The sequence below is a fragment of the Lampris incognitus genome, chromosome 1 (genome assembly GCF_029633865.1).
Source record: "Lampris incognitus isolate fLamInc1 chromosome 1, fLamInc1.hap2, whole genome shotgun sequence".
Taxonomy (NCBI): Eukaryota; Metazoa; Chordata; class Actinopteri; order Lampriformes; family Lampridae; genus Lampris; species Lampris incognitus.
This window is the reverse complement of record NC_079211.1, coordinates 3,138,493-3,165,368: the sequence shown is the minus strand read 5'-3', so window position 1 is coordinate 3,165,368 and position 26,876 is coordinate 3,138,493. Positions and strand designations below refer to the sequence as shown.

Sequence of the window (26,876 nt, the reverse complement as noted above, 5' to 3'; positions counted from 1 at the left end):
TACACTAATGTTTTTTACTGCTTCGTTTTATTGTACTTGATGTAAGTTGACCTTGAGTGTCATGAAAGGTGCCTTTAAATAAAATGTTTATTAATCATTATGACGGCAGGGAGGCACAGTGGTTAGTGTTACCTCCGGCTTGGTTGGGCGTCCCTACAAACACAATTGGCCGTGTCTGTGGGTGGGAACCCGGATGTGGGTGTGTGTCCTGGTCGCTGCACTAGCGCCTTCTCTGGTTTGTCGGGGCGCCTGTTCGGGGAGGGGGGGGGGACTGGGGGGAATAGCGTGATCCTCCCATGCGCTACGTCCCTCTGGTGAAACTCCTGACTGTCAGGTGAAAAGAAGCGGCTGGTGACTCCACATGTATGGGAGGAGACATGTGGTAGTCTGCAGCCCTCCCCGGATCGGCAGAGGAGATGGAGCAGAGACTCGCATGGCTCGGAAGAGTGGGGTAATTGGCCAAGTGCAATTGGGGAGAAAAAGGGGGGAAAATCTAAAAAAGAAAAAAAATGTGATGAAGCTCACCTCGCCATGATGTCTCAGTTTGTCACATCATGTCACCACAATGACAACTTAGACAGAGCAGACACATTATTATCACACTTTTCTATTCTGGTCCAGACTCTGGGTGTGTGTGTGTGTGTGTGTGTGTGGAGGGGGTTTACACAGACCTCAGTCATAGAACAGTTGTGTGGTTTGACTGTCTCTGTCCCCTTTTGCCCTCCGTCCAGAACAGCATGCAGGAGGTCGACAGCGGCCTCGGGCGCCAGCAGGGCAGACTGTAATATGGAACATAGAAAAACAGACACTCAGCTGCTATTTCCAGATACATTCTTATGCCTTAACATGCAACAGGCACGCTCAGTGGCCCCAATTTCCTCCTCCAGAGCACACTACCGGAGGCATGAAGAGGTCAAGCGTGTGACAACAGTGCCACCTTGTGGACAGTTTGGTAAATACAGTCATACACATTTAACACTGCTTCACAGCCTCAGTGTCTGTCATACTGCTGGACAGAAGACGTCGTCTCTTTTTAGGGAAAATTGATCTTGTGGAGACTGCTTGGTTAAATTACAGCACACACACACACACACAAAGATTAATCCACGCACTAGACCAGTGATAATGTGTCTGTCATCTAGATTAATGTGACTGCAGGTAACACGGGGATACGAACCGCCCACCCCCGTGTTGTTAGGCAACAGAATGGACCGCTACGCTACCCGGGTGCGCGTGGTGCTGGTGTTGGTGTTGGTAGTGGTGTTGTTGGTGTTGGAGTACAGCGGCTCCCATCCATAGGATACCGTGGTGTTGGTGTTGGAGTACAGCGGCTCCCATCCATAGGATACCGTGGTGTTGGTGTTGGAGTACAGCGGCTCCCATCCATAGGATACCGCGGTGTTGGTGTTGGAGTACAGCGGCTCCCATCCATAGGATACCGTGGTGTTGGTGTTGGAGTACAGCGGCTCCCATCCATAGGATACCGCGGTGTTGGTGTTGGAGTACAGCGGCTCCCATCCATAGGATACCGTGGTGTTGGTGTTGGTGGTGTTGGAGTACAGCGGCTCCCATCCATAGGATACCGTGGTGTTGGTGTTGGTGGTGTTGGAGTACAGCGGCTCCCATCCATAGGATACCGTGGTGTTGGTGTTGGAGTACAGCGGCTCCCATCCATAGGATACCGTGGTGTTGGTGTTGGAGTACAGCGGCTCCCATCCATAGGATACCGTGGTGTTGGAGTACAGCAGCTCCCATCCATAGGATACCGTGGTGTTGGAGTACAGCGGCTCCCATCCATAGGATACCGTGGTGTTGGAGTACAGCGGCTCCCATCCATAGGATACCGTGGTGTTGGTGTTGGAGTACAGCGGCTCCCATCCATAGGATACCGTGGTGTTGGTGTTGGAGTACAGCGGCTCCCATCCATAGGATACCGTGGTGTTGGAGTACAGCGGCTCCCATCCATAGGATACCGTGGTGTTGGTGTTGGAGGACAGCGGCTCCCATCCATAGGATATCGTGGTGGTGGTGTTGGTGGTGTTGGAGGACAGCGGCTCCCATCCATAGGATACCGTGGTGTTGGTGGTGTTGGAGGACAGCGGCTCCCATCCATAGGATACCGTGGTGGTGATGTTGGTGTTGGTGTTGTTGGTGGTGGTGTTGGAGGACAGCGGCTCCCTTCCATAGGATACCGTGGTGCTGTCACAGCGTGATGCTGAACGTGGTGTAAAGAGTCAGAGTGACAGAACGTGTTTCAGGTTTGATTCCTACACAACAGCTCTCGTGCTTCATATCTCACTATGGTTAATTTCTGCACTGCTTCCGCGGCTCCAATCCGATCCTTTGCACCGTCAGGCCAGAACTTTGTCAAATTTATTCTGCAAACTGTTTTTCGAAGAGTGGATCATGACTGCGATGTTTTATTTCAGTACGTTTGTCCGACTTTCACTTAAAACGTGGTTCTTGTAAACACAGATGGACAATGAGAACTTCAGTGTGAACAGCGGTTGGTAAGGTCCAGCTGTCCTCCAACATGGCGGAGCTGTTCACTGGCCATGAAAAGGTCACGTGACTGAGAATAACCCATACCTGCATGTACATGATGGTACATGACGCACAGCAACTGCATTAGATGGACAGAAATATTAACAAAGATGTGTCTTGAATTACGCTTAATAATCCAGGTAAGGAAATACCAGAAAGTTGAACCAGTTCATCTGGACACAATGTTTATTAGGAGAAATGTTTCATCACTCATCTAAGTGACTTATTCAGTCTCAACTGACTGCAGGTGTCCCCACCCTTACAAACAACACAGAGACATAATGACCAAAATCAATGACCGGTTTCATATGCAAATATGGGTATAACCATTAACTAGAGTTTCAATGGCCATGTGTACTATTCACAGAGGATTGGGGAGTAGTTGCAATCACAGAATTGTAAGATGGTGACAGATGTACTCTTAGCCCCCCCCCCCCGGTTCAGGGATGGTCGTTCCCTCTTAACATAGATGGCCTCTTGACTCCCCGTTCAAACCAGCATCCCTCTCTATCAAGGATGTGCACATCCTCATCCTTGTAAGAGGGGCCACGGGCCTGTAGATGGTGTAGACTGTGTAGACCAGCATTTCCCAACCCAGTCCTTAAGGAACACCTGTCCTGCAGATTTTCATTGTAACCCTGCATAGGTAGCCCTGCTTGTACTTACCCAACCAATCATCTCACAGCACTTAATTATGCTAGATGTGCAACATCTGACATAATTCATTGCTGATTGGTTGAATAACTACAAACAGGTACCTATTCAGGGTTGCAAAGAAAATCTGCAGCATAGGGGTTCCTTGAGGACTGGGTTGGGAAACACTGGTATAGACTGTGTTGGAACTCTGCAGTTATTGAGTCAGCAGTGTTGGCGACTTTTCTGCACTATGCGCCTCAGCACTTGTTGACCCCGCTGTGTGACGTCACACAGCGGTTCGCGTCCTGGCTGTGACGGTCCGGCCGAGCTGCCCCCCGAATTCGCTACAATACTGTAATGGATTCAGTGAGTGTAAAACTGACATTTAAAAGGTTTTGTGAATGTTGTGGCCCATTTTATTTTCTCAGGCAGCGTGTGACGCACACAATATGTGTTCACATTTTGGATGTGTTTTATTAAATTCCATTCATGGGAGAATAATAATAAGTTGGTTAATATTAGGTCAATGTCCCTCCCAGCCAGTAGGGGGCCCTGACTTTGGAATGTACGCAGCATTGGAGTGAATGGTTGTTGCTCGGCGATCTATTGAGAGCAACGTCTGAAAAGCAGCATACGTTTCTCTGTCAACTTCTTTCTCCCGTATTACAGGGAATATAATCTGTTTGCATGACCGCAACCCGGGGCCTGCAACACAGACACGGCCATTGTGTCTGTAGGGACGCCCCACCAAGCCGGAGGTAACACGGGGATTCGAACCAGCGATCCCCATGTTGATAGAAAGAGAGTGCAGGCAGGGTGGAGTGGGTGGAGAAGAGTGTCAGGAGTGATGTGTGACAGAAGAGTACCAGCAAGAGTTAAAGGGAAGGTTTACAAGATGGTGGTGAGACCAGCTATGTTGTATGGTTTGGAGACAGTGGTGCTGATGAAAAGACAGGAGGTGGAGCTGGAGGTGGCAGAGGTGAAGATGATAAGATTTTCATTGGGAGTGATGAAGAAGGACAGGATTAGGAACGAGTACATTAGAGGGACAGCTCAGGTTGGACGGTTTGGAGACAAAGCAAGAGAGACAAGATGGAGATGGTCTGGACATGTGTGGAGGAGAGATGCTGGTTATACTGGGAGAAGGATGCTGAATATGGAGCTGCCAGGGAAGAGGAGAAGAGGAAGGCCAAAGAGGAGGTTTATGGATGTGGTGAGGGAGGACATGCAGGTGGCTGGTGTGACAGAGGAAGACGCAGAAGACAGGAAGAGATGGAAACGGATGATCCGCTGTGGCGCCCCCTAACGGGAGCAGCCATAAGTAGTAGTAGTAGTAGTAGCAGTAGTAGTAGTAGTAGTATCAGTAGCAGTAGTAGTAGTATCAGTTGTAGTAGTAGTAGTAGCGGTAGTAGTAGTAGTAGTATCAGTAGTAGTAGTATCAGTAGTAGTAGTAGTAGTATTAGCAGTAGTAGTAGTAGTGGTAGCAGCAGTAGTAGTAGTAGTAGTAGTAGTAGTAGTAGCGGTAGTAGTGGTAGCAGTAGTAGTAGCAGTAGTAGTAGTATCAGTAGTAGTAGTATCAGTAGTAGTAGTAGTAGTATTAGCAGTAGTAGTAGTAGTGGTAGCAGTAGTAGTAGTAGTAGTAGTAGTAGTAGTAGTAGTAGTAGATCCCCGTGTTGATAGGCAACGGAATTGCCACCACGCCACCCGGACGCCCTAGTGACGCCCCAGCTTTTAACCCGTTTCAGTTGAAGTCGATCAATCAGGTAGTAAACAAATAAATAAAAATCTTTCCCTCATTTTGGATTGTTCCAGACCAGTTGTTAGATTTTACTGTTAGGAGTTCCGTGTTCATCCTTGACACAGCTCCCTCCACGAGAGGCTCGAGATCGTGGTTAAACACGGGGCTTTATTCTTTTATCGGACCAACCGCGAGAACCGGGTTAAAAGAGGAAAATAAAAAGTACAATAAACGACATATATATATATATATATATATATATATATATGTCTTGTCTCCACAACTTCCCCTGCAGCAATACACCAGCTAGCTAGCACATTGAGCTAACACGTTTATAGCATATGTAAATCATGCATTAAACATATCATAGAGAAACAACGGCGTAGAAATTAAGTTAAGCACATATATATGTTTATATATATGTATATAGTAACATGTAGGCTGCTCACTACTGAGGAGGGGCGGAACCTCGCTTGCTTCGTCCTTCCTGGTTCGTGTCCAAGGTCCTGCCGTGGTTCCCTCGGCGCTTTTGGCGTTTAGCTCTCGGTGTGTTTGGTTTTATTAAATACGTGCGGAACACTGGAGCGGCAGAACTTAGTTCCGCCTCCGGGAGCACTACGCACTATGCAAAAGATGCCAAACTAGAAACAACTGACAATGTGAGCCAGTTACAGACCTCATAGTTAGCCACGGACAGGACACGGTCAGCAGGAACATCTCTAAAGGTTACCTAGATACTAAAATACACAGTCCTTAGTCTCTTTTCACATGGGCCCCGAACCGCAGGCCCCAACTTCATTTTCTCTGACTACACAGCAATGGCCAGAGTCATTATATCACCTTTCATCGGTCAGTTTCAGTCATTTTGTGAAACGCCTGATCCCAGATACCCCTTTGAGCTGTGCAGCCCGTACTGATGACGTCAGCAGGCAGCCATGCCAACATGTACCCTGCTCTGCCAAATGACGGAAGCTAAGCAGACATGGGCTTGGCTAGTACTTGGATGGGAGACCTGTCGGGAATCCCGAGTTGCTGCCGGAAGTGGTATGGTGGGTCAGTAGGGGGCAGTCTTCCCTCTGGTCCTAATAGGCCCCAGTGCGGTGACGGGGACGCTGTGCTGTAGGAAATGCCGTCCTTCGGATGAGACTGTATACCGAGGCACTGACTGACCGTGGTCATTAAATGTTTTGGCCGTGGCACTTATTTAGTTAAAATAATCCACACTACCACATAGTAAAACTTGTTCTGCATGTAAAGTGATGTCAAAATATGTGGCCAGTGTTACTAGGTAGCTGGTTATGGTAAACAATCTCTGAAAGTTATCTTGTCTGCACAAAAGTAATTCAGGAAAACGCTAAAAATACCAACAAGTGAAAACATTAGAAATACACAACATTTACTGTATTGTTTATAAGGGTGGGGACACCACAGTGTCCCGTGCTGCAGTCACGGCAGCCTCGCTGGGCAGCGCGAGGTGCGGTGCAACCCGGAACGTGTTGACCGGTGGGGAAATGGGCTGTGGCGTCCCCCCAAAGAGCTGTGAGACCGTTGGCTTCTTCGTCTGCCCAGGCACTACTGTTCTCCATTTTTTAGGTCGTCTTCCTTCTCGTTGCATGCGGGTTTGAACTTCCGCGCTCAGACTCTGACGTTAACATGTGTTGTGTTGTGTTGGGTTGTGTTGTGTCGCGTTGCGAGTGACGTAACGGACAGTTTGAAATCCGATTTGAGTGGCTAGAGCGTCCAGACTGAGACACATCTTTAGAAACCCGATTTGAATCAGATATGAAACCCCCTCCGAATGTGGCTCAAATCCGATTTGCAAAGACCAGATTCCAATGTGTTTTTTGCTGTTCAGACTACATAAAAGAAATCAAGATTCCAGTCTGGATTTGCCGAAAAATCAGATTTGAGCTGCCAGTATAAACGGGGTAACAGTGTATTTAGATGAAGAGATGAATTTCTTTTTGGATGCGGGAAGATCTCAACCCCTGACCGCTCCCCTATACCGAGCAGAATGGGACCCCAGTTCCTACGGCGTTGGTGAAACCCTCAGTCACGATGCAGTTTTCTTCCAGATTAGTTTGACAGTGATTTTTGGACCAGTCTTCATTATTTTCAACATACTGTTGTCCAGTCATAGTAGAAACATGGCAGATAATGGCTTCACAGAGTAGCATATCTATATATAATGGCCTGCCGTTATTGACATAATGATAAACAGCTCATCACATGTTCAATTCTTGATTAAGGGAGAGAGAGCAGCAGCAAGGGGACGAGACAGGAAAGCGGGAGTATGGAGGGAGAGTCTTCTAGTGCCAGCAACTCAACCACTGTGTCATTGCAGCCACATGATGGCTTCACAAGGGAGCAAATCCTCTTTCTGATAGACTTAATAAGGCAACACCTAGAGTCAGACAGCAGTGAACACCCACAAAGCCTCGCTGAGCTCAGTGCTAGGATTAAAACAAGCAAAGGATCCAAGAAACACATGTGGAGGGATATGGCCAGTAAGCTGTCTGACCATCTTGGCCAGGTGTTCGATCCAGACAGAGTTTGTAGAAAGTGGCAAACACTTGTGGATGCTTACAAAGAAGTCAAAGATAACGGTCATAGTACAGGGAGGGGAAGCATGCGCTTTAAGTTCTTTAATGAAATGGATGGAGGCTCTTTAGGGGTACATCATGATGTAGATTTCCCAATTGTGGGAAGGTCAGAGGGGATTGACATCTTAGTGCTGAGGGGAGAATCCAGCCCATCTACACAGCGGAGGACAGGGGAACAGGCAAACTCACTTGTGAAGTTCCTCCTTGAGTCAGAGGCCACAAGCCGAAGGAGACCTGAAGAATTATTGAGTCAAATGACTGAATAATCTCCTTTGAGACTGTGATGGGCTGGCGGCCTGTCCAGGGTGTCTCCCCGCCTGCCGCCCAATGACTGCTGGGATACGCTCCAGCATCCCCGCAACCCTGAGAGCAGGATGTATAATGGATGGATGGATGGAGACTAATGAAAGAATATCTAAGCAAGACTTAAGGTGAAGTTACATGTTTCAGGCAAATGGGTGAATAATGTTCAAATTGTGGCGACTGTTTTTACATTTTTTGTGTCTTTATACTTTAGCGACAAGCGTTATTCTCTTTTAAAAGCTATCAGAAACTAAGAATATTTGGATGTTACTGTGACCCAGCCCTGCAATATTGGTAAGCACATTACAATAAGTGGCTCTTTAAGTGTTAAATTATAAGACATCCAAACAGACATTTTTAAATTCATTGCCATTTTCTCAAAGATTACAGAGTGGGCTTGTTTGGAATTGTGTTTGTGGTATTTGGAGATGTTTTATCGATTTATTTTTCTGACTTTCAACTAGGCAAATTAACATGGCCCACTTCAGACATTATGTGATGTAAGGACTCCGTGTAGTGGAGCGGATATGCAACATTTTGTACTCAAAGCGTGCACATCTGGATCAAAGCATGCAAATGGGTACATGGGGAAAAATAGCGGGAACTTGGTTCCCGCTATTTTTGAAATCAGCATACTGTAAAACCCCCATGTACCCATTTTCATGCTTTTATCCAGATGTGCCCACCTCAGTCACTTATCCACCCCGCTCTTGGGGCAGTTTTCTTTTTGTTCATTTTTATTTTTTTTCAAAGAAAACAAATTGAACTGAACTATTACAATTGAACGAATTTAGAATTTTTGAATTGATCCATGTAGCCGTGTCTCAGCCATTCATTTCAGATGCTGTTTTTTGGGGGATGACGCTCGCACATGGAGGAACGGTGGAAGAGATGGAGATGGTGGATCTTCCTCAGCTAAACCTGCCTACAGATAACCAGTAGTACATTACCAGGTGAGGCGCCTTTTATTTGGCCTTTTACCCAACCCCAATGAACAGATAATTCTTCTCAGAACTAAATGGGGTTCACACTGTAATGCTGCTTTTCCAGTTCAGGGTCAAGGAGTTGGATCAGCTTCTGGATGAATTCGTCGGTTCCTCAAACATCTGGTGAGTTTAAACGAGCCCGTCCGTCTGCTGCTCCTGTGCAGAGAAAACTCACTTTCTCTGCCTGGATTATTGATGAAAAATGAATAATATCTCAAGTTATACAATTTCCTACTCATTTTGCATGAAAACTAACAATGGAATAAAGTACCATTTTTAGAAGTTTTCTTAACATGGACCGACATTGCACTGGGAAGCTATGACATCTTTCACTCCAACTCAGCATAAACTGGTCAAATCTATACAGCTATTTTTTATAACACAAACTAAAGAATCAAGTTGAGGGAACATAGTCCACCGTCCATGTTTATTTACACAGGTCTGGACCGGACTGGCAAAACCAGAAACTGACCCAACTCATATCACAGGTACCGTACTACACACCACTACATCCCACCTGGACAGCAGGTGTGAGAACTATGTGAAAATACTGTTCAGACTATAGTTCAGCCTTTCAAAACCATAGTCCCCAAAATTCTGTCTGCTAAGCTCCATGATCTGGGTCTCAGCACCTCCATCTGTAGCTGGGTCCATGATTTCCTCACTGGGAGACCACAGGTTGTGAGGGTGGGTGGCACCATCTCAAACACCATCACACTTAACACGGGAGCCCCCCAAGGATGTGTCCTAAGCCCCCTACTGTATTCACTATATACCCATGACTGAACGGCCAAGCACAACTCCAGCTTCATAGTCAAGTTTGTTGACGACACAGTTGTGGTGGATCCGATTGCCAGTGATGACGAGAGTGACTACCTGGATGAGGTGGATAATCTGGTACTGTGGTGCTAGGCCAGCTACATATCCCTGAACGCGAGTAAGATCAAGCCATCTTTAATTTGGTTATGTTCCACAAACTTCCAGATTTACTCAAAATTGTTTTCAAAAAACAAAATTCCTATTTTCTGGTAGACTCCCGTGTAGGTTTGGGCCGTTCAGTCTCACAAGCAGTATTGACTAAACTTTCAGTTTTTGAGAAAAGGATTGGAGGTGCATTGCTTTTCAATGACAAGCATTCAGCTCTTCTAAGGATCTCGTGCGCTTACAAAGGGAACGGTTAAACTCACAAAACTAAATCCACCTCCCTTACAGCCTCTTCTCCTTGCAGTTGCAAGACATTTACCACCCTCACTGTGTTATTTGTTCAGACGACCTTTTCCCAACTTCAGACTACAGACACTTCTCTACAGCAGGAAGAATAAGTTTGAAGGGGAAAAGTCAAACATGTGAAGTGCTGAAGCTGATCAACTACAGCGGTTTCTTCAGATGGGAATTGTGACAGACGTTCAGTTTCACATCAATTCCCAGAAAGATACATGAAGAGGTCAAGGTCACTAATACACTTAGAGAGCAAATGAACAACAATTCTTAAAAAATTGCATCTCTGAATAGATTTAGTGGTGTCTGTGTGCGCACACACAGCGAGGGGGTTTATTCATATTTTATTTCAAAATGGCGCCTTCTTCCTGTCCATCCATGAACCACACTTAGTTTATTCACTTCAGCAAACAATTTCTGGAGGTTGAACAGCTGTAAAATGCAGTGGAGCAAACGTTTTGTCAGGGATCACAATTCCCAACCACCATCTTAGGAAAACAATAGCATGGTTTAAATTTGTGATAGGAAAATAGTCTTTCATCTCATTTTATAGCCTCTACTTAAATACAGTTGTCAAAATTATTAGCCCCCCCAAGGAACTATGGAACATTTCCCTGAAATTCTGCCCAACGCTTACATCATTCATAAAACTTTACATAGTAAAATATTCAATGTTAAGGCCCCTATATTTGGTACATTTTGGAATGTAAAATACATCTTCAGTTTTACTTTAAACCAAATGTAGTGAAAATTGAGGTGGTCAAAATTATTAGCCCCCATGTGATTTTTGCTTTCAAACCACACCTGACCAATCAATCAGCTTTCAAACCACACCCGAGCAATCGATCAGCTTTCAAACAACACCTGACCAATCAATCAGCTTTCAAACCACACCCGAGCAATCAATCAGCATTGAACTTTACTTAGGAGACTCCAATGAACGGGGCTAGTGGCACTTGAACACTTGATTGAGAGGGACTACTCTTAAATTCTTGGTAAGAAGTAATTTCATCATGCCAAAAAGTAAGGAAATCCATCTGGAACTCAGAAAGATGACAGTGGATGCTCATCTTAAAGGGGAAGGCTATACGGCCATTTCCAAGCGTTTCAGTGTCTAGAACAGATGTACGTTGCATCACTGCAAAGCACAAGGAGACAAATTGTGTTAGAAACAAACCTGGGCCTGGTCGAAAGTGCAAGATTTCAAAAACCTTGGAGAGGAAAATAGTCAAGAGATATCATCAACAATCCCCGGATCTCTGCCAAGATGACTGTTGCTGAACTGGCCTCTTCTGGACTTGATGTTTCAAGGAAGACTGTTGTGCGGGCTCTTCATCGGGGTGGGCTTCGAGGTCATCGTCCAAGAAAAACTCCATTGCTCACACAGCGGCACATCAAAGCCAGACTGAAGTTTGCCGTGAACATTTGAAACATGGGCATGAGTTCTGGAAGTCTGTCCTTTGGTCTGACGAGACCAAACTTGAGCTGTTTGGGCACATGGATGTTGCTTTTGTTTGGTGAAAGAAGGGAGAGGCCTTCGACCCTAAAAACACAGTTGCCACAGTTAAACATGGTGGTGGGGGCATAATGCTGTGGGGCTGTTTTGCTACTTCAGGCACAGGGAACCTTGTTCGGTTGCATGGGATCATGAAGAAAGAAGATTATGTCAACATTTTGAAGGCTAATGTAAAGAAATCTGCTGCCAGTCTAGCTTTATGTCGCTGCTGGGTCTTCCAGCAAGACAATGACCCGAAGCATACATCCAAGTTGGTCCAAAGCTTTTTGAAAGACACCAAAATCAAGGTCCTGCAGTGGCCCTCTCAGAGCCCAGATCTCAATCCTATTGAGACTCTGTGGCAGGAGCTCAAGGTTCATGTCCATGCTGGAAAACCACACAATTTGGGTGAGCTTGAACAATTTGCTATGGAAGAATGGACTAAGATCCCTCAAGAGACATGTGCCAACCTAGTTAGGAACCACCATAAGAGGGTGTTGTCAGTTGTGAGTCAGAAAGGTTACACTATTGACTATTAATTGTCAGAGGGCTAATTATTTTGGCCTTGTCATTTTTGTTTTTTCTTGTTTCAATTCAGAGTATCAGTAAAATATCTTAATCAAGCTTGGTGGAGATTTTGTCTTTCTTCCTTTGGAAGCAATTAAACTATAAACACTTGTGGTTATGGTCATTTCCATGGAAACGTTAAGGGTTTTGTTTGATTTCATTAAGGGGGCTAATCATTTTGACCTTAACTGTGTGATGCTCAACCATTCAATAGCCTGAGAGACACACACACACAGTTTAAAGAATGTTTTAATGAAACTCAGGACTCAGCTCTTCCAGTAGCTCCACAATTTATTTCTGCAACTTTCCTGCTGATCAGCTATTAAAGCTTTAACATATTAAAAAGGGGAGAAAACAACAGGCCATTTTTCTTAAGTGTGATTTTACATTTTCTTAAAATTAGCATTAGCATGTCCATTAGCCATGGAAATTCACAAACAAAAAAGGAGAACAAACAAAAAGAGAAAACAAAAACATTTCTAGTTTTCCTCAAGCAACAAACGTGTTCTTGGTGGAGCTGCTCTTGGTGGCCGTGTCTGCATGCGACTGGTATCCAATGATCACTTTAGGTGGAACGCCCAATCTCTCCTTGTACACACGCCTGAACAGCAAGACACCAAATACACCACGACAACGGAGAAATCAGTTCGCCACATTAAGCTGTTCAGAAAACCACTGACCAAACACGAAGCTCAGTATTAAGTGAGAAGACTGACAAAACTTAATTACATAAAAGTACTTTCACAGCGCTGTTATAAAGGTATTAAAGCACACATGATCACATCTGCCCAAAAGCACAAATTAAGACCTCTTAATGAATTTTAAATTGGTAAACTGGAATAATGAACTAAATCTAATTAGGTAACATGACTGTGGATGAATGGCATGTTTCACTTCATGCATCTGAAAACATGATGTACTTAAATGGCAGGGTTCAACAATGATTGCTCGATTGCACGGGGCAAGTAAAATGCCACATTGGGCTAGTAAATCTAGCAACTCGTAACAAAAAAAAAAAAACACAAAAAAAGTCAATAACTAAATAAATAGGGCATCCAGGTAGCGTAGCGGTCTATTCCATTGCCTACCAACACGGGGATCTCCGGTTCAAATCCCCGTGTTACCTCCAGCTTTGTCGGGCGTCCCTACAGACACAATTGGCCGTGTCTGTGGGTGGGAAGCTGGACGTGGGCATTTGTCCAGGTCACTGCACCGGCGCCTCCTCTGGTCGGTCGGGGCACCTGTTCAGGGGGGTGGGGGAACTGGAGGGAATAGCATGACCGTCCCCCTGGTGAATCTCCTCACTGTCAGGTGAAAAGCAGCAGCTGGTGACTCCACATGTATAGGAGGAGGCATGTGGTAGTCTGCAGCCCTCCCCAGATCAGCAGAGAGCGTGGAGCAGGGACTGGGTAAATTGTCCAAGTACAATTGGGGAGAAAAAGAGGGGGGGAAAACCCCCCCCCCGCCGCAAATATAAATAAATTAAAATGTTTCAATTTCTCTTTTTTTTCCCCCCCAATTGTCATATCATAAATCATGTTCTCGTTCTCTGGCATATAGTATAGCCCCTCCTGGAGAATATTGGCACACACCATTGGCCAATCAAGAATTGAGTAGGCTAGGCATGTGATGCATGGCTGTCAGACTTGTCACTCACGAGAAAATGGTGGCAGATAATGACAAAATTTATGAACTGAAGCGCAAGAGTATTTCAGTTATCCTGGAAACAGAGTTTATCTGGGTTGCATTAGAGAATGTGGACCAAACTCCAACTATGCACTGCACAGTATGCTGGAAGTCTGAGAGCAAGGCGGATAAACGGGGGCATTTTTCAAAGGCATGTCAAGTTTCCAAAAAACACCACCGGAGTGCCATAACGAGCCGACAGCATGTGGCCTGCATGGCAGCTAAGAGGGCTGCCGACAACCCTCCTCCGGGGCCTTGCCGGTGCTTGTACGAAACATGAACGCTGAGGCAAGTCAGGTAATTACTAAACTGATCACCATAGAGTATCATGTTTTAAAAAACTGTACAGCCATTCACTGTGTACCTGTGTGACTGCTCTTCAACAGAGGAATGGGATTGACCTGGGTATGCAGCACCACACCGACATGGCCCGTCGAAAGCAAGGGTCCATCTAATGTTACTCTATCATTCTGTCAGTCAAACCTTGCACTCGCAGTTCATTTTCTATGGGTTTAGCATTTTGTGTTTTCCAGAAAAATATTTGTTAATGATCAAACATTATTTTACAGCTGGTGTTATGAACAGCTTGTTATTCAACCTCATCACAACCATGAAAAGGTAATGGGCAATTAACAACACCATATAAACACAGTACTCACATAAATTATTCAAACAGGAAAAGTTGATTTTGTATTTTGTCCTTAGAAGATAAATTGTGTGTAAGTTTTACAAAGTGTGTGTGTGTGTCCTTAGGTCTGGTCAACTTCTGTACTATTCTATAAATGTTGTATGGCCATGATTTATAAACGACAGTGGCTGAAGGATTTGAGTCAATGTGAGTGACGGACCGGGAGTATTTTTTGTTTTGTTTTTTGATATATGTTGATAAACTGAAGATGACGCAGTCATCAGAAGCATGAGGAGCTGTTGCAAGGACCTGGAGAGTGACAAGATTCTTCACGCAGCTACGAGTTTGTTGGACCCGAGGGAGTGGCCCGCAGAGGAGGCATACCTGACCAGTTACGGAGCAGACCATCTCCATTTCATCACAGACCAGTTTGCTGACATACTGGATAGGGTGGGGTGTGACAGGGGTGAGGCAAGGCACCAGGAGTGGCCAAGCGCAAAAGTGGTGATCAAAGCGCTGCCCCAGGTCCAACAGACCAGACTTTTTAAACAGACCCTGATAGGCTGCAGAGCTTCCCCAACCTGCTGATGGTGGTTGAGCTGATCCTCGTGCTCCCACTATCCACTGCTGCCTGCGAGTGTGGCTTCAGTGCCATGAAGCACAGTAAAACAGATTGGCAGAGCAACCCCTCAGTTGAAATACTGTGGAAACTGCTGTACATTAGCACTGAGGGGCCAGCAGTAGCCAATGCCGATGCGGAGCGTGTTGTACAAAGATGGCTGTCAGTAGGGCAGAGAGCATGTCGGTGTGATTAGGATTTGTATGGTTTCATTTGGTTTTTGGATGCAAATCATTTGCTACAGCCTATTCTTTCACTCACTCACAATTACACTCACTCGCTCAATCACTCACAGTTAATGAGTCCATCTCTGGAGAGAAGGATGCACGGGGGAGAAGAGTCATACCATTTTCGATATGCAAGAATGTTTGTTGCTACGCATCTATGATGCATTGTTTCCTTGTTATGTTTCATTTAATTAAATAAAAAGTAAACATGACAATTAACTTGTCTTTGTTGTCATTTGCTAATCGCTAATAAATTAAACAATATACACTATATGAACAAAAGTATTGGCACACCTGGCCATTACACCTACAAGAGCTTTTATGACATCCCATAGGCATTAATATGGAGTTGGTCCACAAGATTTTGGAGTGTGTCTGTGGGAATTTTTGTTCATTCATCCAGAAGAGCATTTGTGAGGTCAGGCACTGATGTTGGACGAGAAGACCTGACTCGCAATCTCCATTCTAGTTCATCCCAGAGGGGTTTGATGGTGCTGAGATCAGGGCTCTGCGCGGGCCAGTCAAGTTCTTCCACACCAAACTCACCAGACCATGTCTTAATGGACCTTGGTTTGTGCACTGGCCACAGTCATGCTGGAACAGAAAAGGGTCCTCCCCAAACTGTTCCCACAAAGTCGGAAGCATAGAATTGTCCAAAATGTCTTGGTATGCTGAAGCATTAAGATTTCTCTTCACTGGAACGAAGGGGCCTAGCCCAACCCCTGAATAACAACCCCATACCATTATCCCCCCTCAACCAAACTTTACAGTTGGCACAATGCAGTCAGGCAGGTATGCTGAATATGGCGCTGCCAGGGAAGAGGAAAAGAAGAAGGCCAAAGAGGAGGTTTATGGATGTGGTGAGGGAGGACATGCAGGTGGCTGGTGTGACAGAGGAAGATGCAGAAGATGGGAAGAAATGGAAATGGATGATCCGCTGTGGTGACCCCTAATGGGAGCATCCGAAAGTAGTGGTAGAAAATGCTGTCAGGCAAGTAATGTTCTCCTGGCATCCGCCAAACCCAGACTCGTCCATCAGACTGCCAGACAGAGAAGCGTGATTCGTCACTCCACAGAACACGTTTCCACTGCTCCAGAGTCCAGTGGCAGCGTGCTTTACACCACTCCATCTGATGCTTGGCATTGTGCTTGGTGATGTAAGGCTTGCATGCAGCTGCTCGGCCATGGAAACCCATTCCATGAAGCTCCCGGTGCACAGTTTTTGTGCTGATGTTAATGCCAGAGGAAGTTTGGAACTCTGCAGTTACCGAGTCAACAGAGCATTGGCGACTTTTACGCACTATGCGCCTCAGCACTCGTTGACCCCACTGTGTGACTTTACGTGGTCTGCCACTTGGTGGCTGAGTTGCTGTTGTTCCTAAACGATTCCAGTTTTCAATAATACCATTTACAGTTGACCGTGGAATATCTAGCAGGGAAGAACTTTCACGAACTGACTTATTGCAAAGGTGGCATCCTATGACAGTATCGCGCTTGAATTCAATGAGCTCTTCAGAATGACCCATTCTTTCACAAATATTTGTAAATGCAGACTGCATGGCTAGCTGCTGGATTTTACACACCTGTCGCAATGGGTCTGAATGAAACACCTGAATTCAAGGATTAAGAGGTGTGTCCCAATACTTTTGTTCACGTAGTGTATGTAGGGACTAGTAAAAATTGACTTCGGCAGGTAGATTTCTGACCCACTGCCCAATCGGGCAAGTGGAAAAAACAAAAAACAAACAAACATTAACGTTGAACCCTGAATGGTAATTGGTTATTGCGCCCATCTTGCTAAAAGCAGTTTAGTTCTTTTTTTTTGGTAGTTGGATACAGTCTCTGATCTGTTGCATGGACTTAAAGAGCTGGGGGACTTAATGGAGTGGGGTTAAAATCCTCCCTGGGATAAAAGTGAGCTTTCCTTCCACTGCTCCTCATAGTTGATGGCTGTGGAAAGTCTTAAACTCACCCTATGTGTGTGATGGCCTCCCTGTTCTCGTAGTCTGTGGTCCAAATAGCGATTTTATCTCCTTTGGCACGGACGTTAACGACGGCGCCACACACATCACCACTGTGTTCGTTGAATGCTTCACCCACCAAACACAAGAGCTGCAGAAACACTAGACTTTAGAAAAAGTCAACAATATACTTATGCAACAAATGACGTCAGTAGTAACCATGTATTACTATTCACGATAGTATTGATAAGTTTTTGTACCAGTCCTGTAAAGACATAAAAATAAGCTCTTTTCCTGTGCACATGCATGCGTGTCAGAGGACTGGCAGGTCATTACTGTTGACTGTGCAGGTGAAAGGTTACACAGGTCATTCGTGCCTTCGTCGAGTTAAAACTTTTTGGCCCTATGGGGGCGTCCGGGTAGCATAACTTCCATTGCCTACCAACACGGGGATCACTGGTTCGAATCCCCATGTTACCTCAAATACAAATAATCATTGTAATAAATGTCTGGCCCCTGATTTTATTCACAACCCTCAGCACTGCTGTCAGTAAGATAGAATTTGACATCCCTGCCATAAGATTAACTTGAGCGTGCGGAAACATTTACATCAATTGACCACAACAGGGCGCCCCGACACTTATAGGGAGGCACTGTCTATAACTTAATTTTTCAAAGTTTTTTTTTTTTTTAAATTTCCCCATGCAAGAGGCACTGTTCTCTTTACTTCTCAGGTTTGACTTAAATAATTTGTCAATATACAACCCAGGGTTGAAGAACTCACCGTCTCCTGCCAGAACCGGTCCAAATCCACCTTGCGCTGCTGCCTAGCCAGTGTGATTAGCCAGCGGCCTCCTCGCTGGTTTCGCTTGTCCTCCCACATCGGAGCAATCCCATCCTGTGTACACAGAACTGTTAAGAATCCTCAGATCCATTTCCAGACGTATGACAGGATTAGCCAACCATTCACTACAGTTGTCAATCAGAATATTTCACCGTTTCACACAAACATTCAATCTAAATGAGGCTCGGTTTCTCCTCTGGGAGAATGGTGGTATAACAGTACGTCTGACTCAGGAAGGTATCGAAGGATCTCATTTCCAATTCCAAAATGAAATTTGGGTGATGTGTCAAGATGGTAAAATGATTTAAATAACATTGGGACACTGGGGACTGGGGTTCGCACCCCGGTCTCGTCAGATCCGACTATGGCCGGACTCGATGAAGCAGCAATCATTGGCAACGCTGTCTTCGGGAGGGGGGCGGAGTCGGCTTGTGTTCGTCATGTGAATGCGTCTCTGTGTGTGTTGGAAAAGCAGTGGTTCGGCTTGGATTCGCCTTGTCACGAAAGTGGGGAGGCGCTTTCCTTCGAGACTGCCGGCCGGAGAGATGCAGTTGGCGAACGCATGCAATACGAGGGTGGGTGTTTGAATTAAAATAGGGATCAATTGGCCACTAAATTGGGAGAAAAAAGGGAAAAATCAGAAATAAATTTTTATAAATAACATTGGGAGCTGCTTATTAGAAATGCTCTATGAGCATCCAAGAACCCGGGCAATAATGCCATCAGGTACATATTTAATCAAGCTAAGAAAAGATTGAATCAAGTGCCACTGGACTTGGTATATATCCGTGAAGACGTTTCGCCTCTCATCCAAGAGGCTTCCTCAGTTCGTGCCTTTCTGACTAGACCAAGCTAGTCTGACTGGCTGGTGATGAGACTCAGAATTGATCCTCTAGGGGTCGTCAGAGCTATTGATATGCGTGGCTCTTTGTGATCAGATGTTTACCAACGCCCGTCGCTAACAGAGCCATAGATATCAACTCCTTTGGATAACCATGACCTGGATGAATGAGAACATTCACAGACAAGCTAAGAAAAAGGCACTCCGGTCTTAAACGAAGTAAAAATCATTTTACTTCCATTCTAAAAACCTTTCAATTCATTCCTAGGAGAGTGTTAACTGGATGGGGGTCTAGATGGGTGCCATACAGACAGGAAGGGTGTTTTGACATGTCTGGCTGTAGTTAGTCCTAAACCCCATCTACCAAGATGGATTTTATAATACAAAAATGCATTGTGGCTATATTGCATCTATAGAAAATATGGGTATGGGATCATAATAAATTCTTCGCCAATGCAGGTCCTTCATAGCTGACAAAAAGATATTTTTAAGCGTGTATTTAAATCAGAAAGGAACTTTTTGATTTATATCTTTGTACTGCAGTTTTACCTTTACACAAGTTTTAAACAATGGAGAAAATATAGAAAACAAAAATGTAATCCCAAAGATGATTAGGGTGACACTGAAAATTTACCACTAATCCTTTTCTTATACAACGCTGGCTGGACCTGGCTACGTCCCAGCTGACTGTGCCAACGAGTCATCTGACGATGGCCGTCATCCAATGCTTCTTAACAGAACCACAGTGTTTTACATTGGCTTGCCTCAGCGTGCCACCAGACTGGTCAGAACCTCCGAGTCACAAAATCATAAGGAAAATGAAACCAAATTCCCATCCAACACTTAAGAGTGAGGCCTAGATAGATCCTAATGCTGGGTTTAATGAGAGGATGTTGCACATAATCATTAATGGTCTAGCTAATTTACCTTAAACAGTGAGTAGTCGCAGCCAGACATCAAGTTACTTGACGGCTGAATGTGGTTATACAAACTGAAAAAGAAAAAGGAGGGTTATGCATTTTTAAAAATGTTTTACTGCTGCCCGAGTTTGACAGACATTTGTGGTTACATAAACTGTTCAAAATGACAACTTTAAAGCATTTCAAAACTACCATCTGTCGGCAACCTGGGACAAAGTTTACATAAAGACTGATGTTCCTTTATTAAATACTCCTGTATATCTGAAGAAAAAGAGGAAGATGCAGAGGACAGGAAGAGATGGAAATGGATGATCCGCTGTGGCGACCCCTAATGGGAGCAGCCGAAAGTAGTAGATCTGAAGAAAGAGGATGACCCCTATGGAGCTTTGGGCCGACTGACAGTACTGGTGAAAAGACAATACAGTTTTAAATTTCACAGTGCATACTGCCCTCTACGGTAAAAAGAAAAGATGTCACATATACAGAAGGACATGGAAAGTAGAATTAAACAGTCGACTACAAAATGCACCTCACAGAAACTTCCAACACAATGTGAAGAGAATAAAAACACTTGAAGACGGCATTTTAGTTACTTGTCAAATGCTGAAGATCAACTGATAGCTGAAGACTAAATTAACTTGGTAGCCTTCGGAAACAACCTTCATTCGTTTTACCAACAAGCACAAATTGACGAGTTTATCGATGCAATGTATAGCATGAGTCCATCTAACGACCTCAAAACCTAGCAGAGTAACATCCAACTGTGCCACTCTAATAGACAACATATTCTCAAATAATATGGACACCAATATAGTGAGCGGGTTGTTAACAAATAATACAAGTGACCATTTGCCAGTTTTTGTAATCTATGGCCTGGCTATGCGAAGGCTAAGGAAGACAATATGATTAAATCCAGGAGAGTGAGAACAGAGGAAAACATGGGTGCATTTAAAAATCAATTATTAGAACAAAACTGAAAAAAAAGTATATGAGGAAAATAACATTGACAAAGCCTATAATATATTTCTCAGGATATTTATAACACAAAAACTGCCCAATAAAACAATACAACAGGAAGCAAAACTATGAGCATAGACCGTGGATTACAAAGGGACTGCAAAATGCCTGTAAAAAAAAAAAGAACGCTCAATATAGACAGTTCATAAAATGTAGAACAGTAGAGGCAGAAAATACATACAAAAGATATAAAATAATATTATAATAAAATATTAGAGGAAAACAAAGACAATATCAAGGGCACATGGAGAATATTAGATAGCATTATTAGAAATGGATCAACAAACACAAGTTACCCTAGTATTTCATGGACAATGATAAAACTATAAACATTTATAGTTTTATCATCAAGAGCATGGAACAAACTTCCAGAGGAAGTGGTGCAGCGCCTTCAGTTAATTCTTTTAAAAATTGATTAGATAAATTTTGGTCAACAAAGGACTTTTTATACGATTATAAAGCCGAGTTGTGATCATTGTGAGTATTGTGTGACTATTTGAGACTAATGTATTTGAGAGACTATGGTATTTATGTGATTTGTGATTATAATAACGATATTGTTTCTTTTTGCATGGTTGTTTGTTTTAATTTGTCAAGTCTGGTGTAGAGGATTTGTATCCTGTGCCAGAAAACGTTTCATTAAATATGAATGACGCGGTAACTGGGTTGAACTAATATTTTGTATGTGTGGGTCCAAAACTGGCAGAAGAAATAGATGACACCCAGCCAAAAGAGGTTGAGGCTATTGAGGATTATGGAGAATGAATTCAAAGCCCACCTTTCGGAGAGCTGTAGAAGGAAAAGAAATCATTGTTTGGTTCTTACAAGAGTAAGAACCAAACATCAGCTGACTGGAATGGAACTGATATGACTTTAGTTAAGAAAGTAATTGATGGTATTGTTGTATGTCGTACATTGTACTAATTGTAAAGCCCTTTGGGACTACCTTGTGAATTTGGGCTATAAAAATAACTTGACTTGATCCATCTGCAACTTGTCTTTCAAAATGGGTACATTTCCATGTCATATGAAAATTGCTAAAGTTATCCCACTATATAAAGCTGGAGATAGACATCACTTTACCAATTACAGGCAGGTGTCCTTACTTTCCCAGTTCTCTAAGATTTTGGAAAAACTCTATATTGCAAGGTTTGATCATTTTATTGAGAAACATAAATTGTTGTGAGACAGTCAGTATGGGTTCTGATCAAACAAATCAACATCTATGGCATTAATGGAGCTAATAGAATAATAACTAGTTGTACTGATAACAAGAAATATACAGTGGGAGGATTTATAAAAAAAAGCATTTGATACAATTGACCATGAAATATTACTTAATAAAATGATAAAGGTACGGTATCGGAGGGGTGGGGCTAAATTGGCTGAAAAGTTATATAGGAAACAGACAATTTGTGCAGATTAGGTGACTACAAAGCAACATGCATGGACATTACTTGTGGAGTCCCACAGGGGTCAGTATTAGGCCCTAAATTATTTGTTCTGTATATCAATGATATGTGTAAGGTATCAAGTCTATTGAAATTCAATTTATTTGCAGATGACAATCATTTTTTGTTCTGGGGATAATTTACAGAAGCTTTAGGAGTTGATCACAGCTGAAATGAAAAAGTTAAAAATGTGGTTTGACAAACAAATTATCATTAAATCTGAACAAAACTAAGTTTATGTTATTTGGAAATCGTAAAATAGACACAAGTAGAAGAAATGATCTACAAGATTAACACTGAAAGAGTATATGAAAATACATTTCTGGGTGTGACACTTGACCATAAAATCTGCCGGAAACGTCATAAGACTCGTGAACGAAAATGGCAAGGAGCCATTATACAACCCGTTATACTTGTACATGCACTGTGCTCGGCTGTGGCGACGGTTCCCGGCTGCGCCCCTGAATTCGCTACATTGGTGTCAGAAGTGGGATGGTGAGACTGTGAGGTCATCGGAAGCGCATGCGCCCAGAGGCGTGAGGGAGCTGATATGCTGAAGCGCTTCCCGAAGGAGGGGGGGGGGTAGTGTAACGTGCATGTGTAAGTAGACATGTTAGTCCTTGGCTAACGGGTCGGACCCTTTAGTCGGCTGGTTCACGTTGTCGCCCGCGGTGCAGGAGATACGGGTTTGCGTCCCGGCTGTGGCGGTTCTCGGCTGCCCCCCCCCCCAATTTCGCTGCTATATATATATATATATATATATATAAAAAATTATTTTTTTGGAAGCAGTACAAGGATGAGGAGGAGGTTTTGCTCCTCTCATAACCACAACCCACGGTGGACGAAGTTATTGATGTTTCTCGGAAATCATGGTCGTTTTCTTTGTTTGTTATTGTTTTTATCATTCTTTGAGTCATTGTGAGATAGATATTGAGAATGACATACCCTGATGTGTGGAAAAACAAGTTTATGGGGGGCAACCACAGGAACTACCGCAGCTGGGACGCGAACCCGTATCTCCCGCGCCGCGGGAGACATCGCTAACCGCTTGACTAAAGGGTCAGATGCGTTAGCCATTGGCTAACGGGTCGGACCCTATGCTTGGTCCCTTTTTAATTTTATTTTGCATGTTCGAAATAAAGACATTTGAATATGAACTAGCTCTTCATACCACACTTGTTTTGGAGCAAAACTCCAGACTACGCCAGACATTTGGCTCTGTATACTTGGGGAACATGCTTACGCCCAGAAGTCTTCCACTGTGTCAAAACGAGCGATGAGACGCACGTTGTCTTGCCACGTTTTACTTCTGTCATTCTTGAAAAACCAGAGGGCCCACCTGCAAGCAGACAGCAGGCGGTAAACTGCAGCGCACACAAGGCACAATCAGTAAGAAAACGTCCGGATGCGATCTTACCTGTTTTGCAGGGGGTGTTTAATGTACGCCACAGGATTCGCCACTTCACAGACAGAATTTTTACTCTTTTTCTTAGATTTCGCACGATTCATTGATGAAACCTGGGAAATAAGATTGATAGAAGTAGGACAAAACAGCAGACTGTAAACCTCCTACCTAAAACGATTATCCTCTCATTTTGGTGTAAGAGGGACTCACTCAGCAGGTGAGAACACTCTTCAGAGCTAATAAGAGAACATTAACAGCTTGTCATGCTCCTCAGTAATGGCAGGACATGCTTCCATTGATGGGGTTTTAGTGACAGATGCTGATTTTGTAATGTCAAATTCAATATGGGTCCAGAACACCATTTTTAGTTAGATGATAACTTCTGGTCCTGTGTATCAAAACACTGTTTTACAATTCCCTGCAACCTTTCATGGTTTTAAGTCTTAAACAATATCACAAAAAACCCCCCAAAAACACTTTTATTGTAACTTAAGTGACATGATGAACGAGGCCAACGGGAAACCGGAGCCAATACAGACCAACACGTCAACGACCGTGATTTCACTCCTTCCAGAAAGGACCATGGGCGGTCAAAATGACCGCCGGCTTTTAAACTCTATATTCTGTCAAGCTAAATACCCAATTGAGATATTAATGCATTACACGTGTTAGTATGGCTGTTAAGAAACTAACCAACACCACAAATTAACATTTTAACAACTTTAATACTATTTTTCAAACAATTTAAAATGGCCGCAGTGCAACGCCTGTAAATACTGCAAGGCGTCGGTGGCAGTCACGGTGCGTCTGTAAGCAGACATGTTGGACATCGTCACACACCAAGTTTAGACCGTTTGTCTGCACTAGAGGGCGCTATTGTGTCTCTAGCACAGACAGCGCAGTGAACTTCACCAAGGAAGTGACGCAACCCACACACGTCACACATACTGACATGGCGCACACGATCACGCGCGAATTACGAGACGGTCGTCCATGGTCGTCTAGGCGGATCTTTTTTGTGCGATTCATCAACTCATTTAAATGCAAATATATGGCAATTTTAGCAGAATTCAGGGAGCGGCGGGTCTATTTTTTTTCCACAAAACTATTAAAGTTTGAAAACCCAAAACGCCCATAACGACCGTCTGGTCAAAACCCTCTCTCGCAGGAGTTACGGGTTTGGTCCGCCATTTTGTGAAGCTGACGGAGTCTGCTAAACTAACCGCAAGCTAGCGGAGGAAATGTCCGTTTTCAGACGGTAAACGCCAACAAAAGCTCTTCCCGGTTGTTTAGGTTTACTGTGGTTGATCTGACAACTACAGCGTTCAACTTTCCACGTTGTAAACTGTCAAGGAGACGAAGCAAACAGTCGCCTCTCAAAAGGTTCGGCGGTCCATCTGGGTGACCCGCCGCCGTGTGCTCGCTGTACTTCCAACGGAACCGTGTCTACACGGGTGGATAAAGCCACACGACATAGAAATATGATGGATGTATGGACACGCCGGGGAACTCACCATCGCTCCGGTCGCCATCATGTGGATCAGCTCCTCCGTCCCACTACTTTAATTAAATAGCCCAGTAAAACACCTGCTGACATCGACGCGCATGCGCTGTGCGACCCGCGCGTCCGTACGCCGCAACTCGCATAGAAACAGATAAATAGATCTGCAGGTTTCTCAAGTGTAAGAAACAGAAACGGATAAATAGATCTGCAGGTTTCTCAAGTGTAAGAAACAGAAACGGATAAATAGATCTGCAGGTTTCTCAAGTGTAACAAACAGAAACAGATAAATAGATCTGCAGGTTTCTCCAGTGTAAGAAACAGAAACAGATAAATAGATCTGCATGTTTCTCAAGTGTAACAAACAGAATATACCTAGGTCCAGCATGCAATGGAGGAATTTGTGAGAAAACCACTACCACCACAGACAGCTTTCAGAAGCACCTGGAAAGGAGCGTTTCTTTTCCAGTCACTCCTGGATCCCCGGGGTTCAAACCCTGGTGGTCTGACAGCTGAGGTGTTTTAGTGTTGTTTTGTAATAACGGTGGATTGGTGGAGCTTGGTGGTGACGGGGGAGTATTTACTACCATTTATTTTGCTCTCCATTCTGTGGACAGCACGTTACCCTCAGACGCCACCATCCAAAAGAAAGAAAAACAACCAACCAAATCAAAACCGACACCTTCCCCACTAACCAGCAGGTATGCGTTCAGACTACCGAAGTGCTCTGAAGCAAGACTCGGCATCCAGCAGGCTGACTCACTGGACATCTTCTCAGATGACCGTTCACTAAATGTAAATGTGACATTGTCACGACACCTCAATACACTTTCATTGCTTTTATATTCTTTAAAGAAAACTGCTTGCACCACTTTTACACAGATGCAGCACCTTAGCTCAGGAAGCTGTGCAGCGGGTCGTCAAGGCGGCCCAGCGCACCACCGGTCCGGTACCCAGCTCCCAGCCATGAGACAGTTATCACAAACGCTGCCTTCGGGGGGGGGGCTGAGCATCAGCAGAGATCCCACCCACCCCAACCATGGACTGTTCTCCCCCCTGCACTCTGGGGGGCGCTACAGCCCGCACTACCAGGCTCAAAAACAGCTTCTTTCCCCAAGCTGTTGCCCCCCCCCCCATGTACCTGGCAACCCACTGAATGTCTGTGGATATTTTTACTCGTGCTCTTCTTTTAACTTATTTTACACTTTTGATCTTCATAAGTGTATATCTTATACTATGTTTGCTGTGGTCTTCATCAGTGTATATCTTATGCTGTGTTTGCTGTGGTCTTCATCAGCGTATATCTTATGCTGTTTGCTGTGGTCTTCATCAGTGTATATCTTATACTGTGTTTGCTGTGGTCTTCATCAGTGTATATCTCATACTGTGTTTGCTGTGGTCTTCATCAGCGTATATCTTATGCTGTTTGCTGTGGTCTTCATCAGTGTATATCTTATGCTGTGTTTGCTGTGTTTGTGTGTGTCTGTCTCACAGTGTTTGGTGAAGCCGTAGCAAGTTTCATTTTTAACATGTGCGTGCAAGTTGTTTTTAATGACAATACATTGAGTTGAATGGAATCTTCATAGAGCTCTAGCTTTGTGTACATATACAATGCACCAAGTCAAACTGCTGATAATGAAAACTTTTAAAAATAAATCCCACCAGTCAGAACGAGTAACAAGCAGC

At 44.2% G+C, this 26,876-nt stretch overlaps 1 protein-coding gene across 1 annotated transcript; it reads right to left on the bottom strand.

Annotated features, from left to right (window-relative positions):
• Positions 1-12,448: 12,448 nt before the first annotated feature.
• Positions 12,449-25,221, bottom strand: eif4ea (eukaryotic translation initiation factor 4ea). The gene is made up of 7 exons (XM_056281661.1): positions 25,204-25,221; positions 23,702-23,802; positions 23,528-23,623; positions 19,824-19,887; positions 17,996-18,109; positions 17,223-17,362; positions 12,449-12,691 (listed from the first exon to the last, which is right to left on the bottom strand). The coding sequence occupies exons 1-7, from the start codon at positions 25,219-25,221 to the stop codon at positions 12,580-12,582; spliced, it is 645 nt and encodes a 214-aa protein (XP_056137636.1). The 3' UTR covers positions 12,449-12,579.
• Between the last annotated feature and the right edge of the window lie 1,655 nt (positions 25,222-26,876).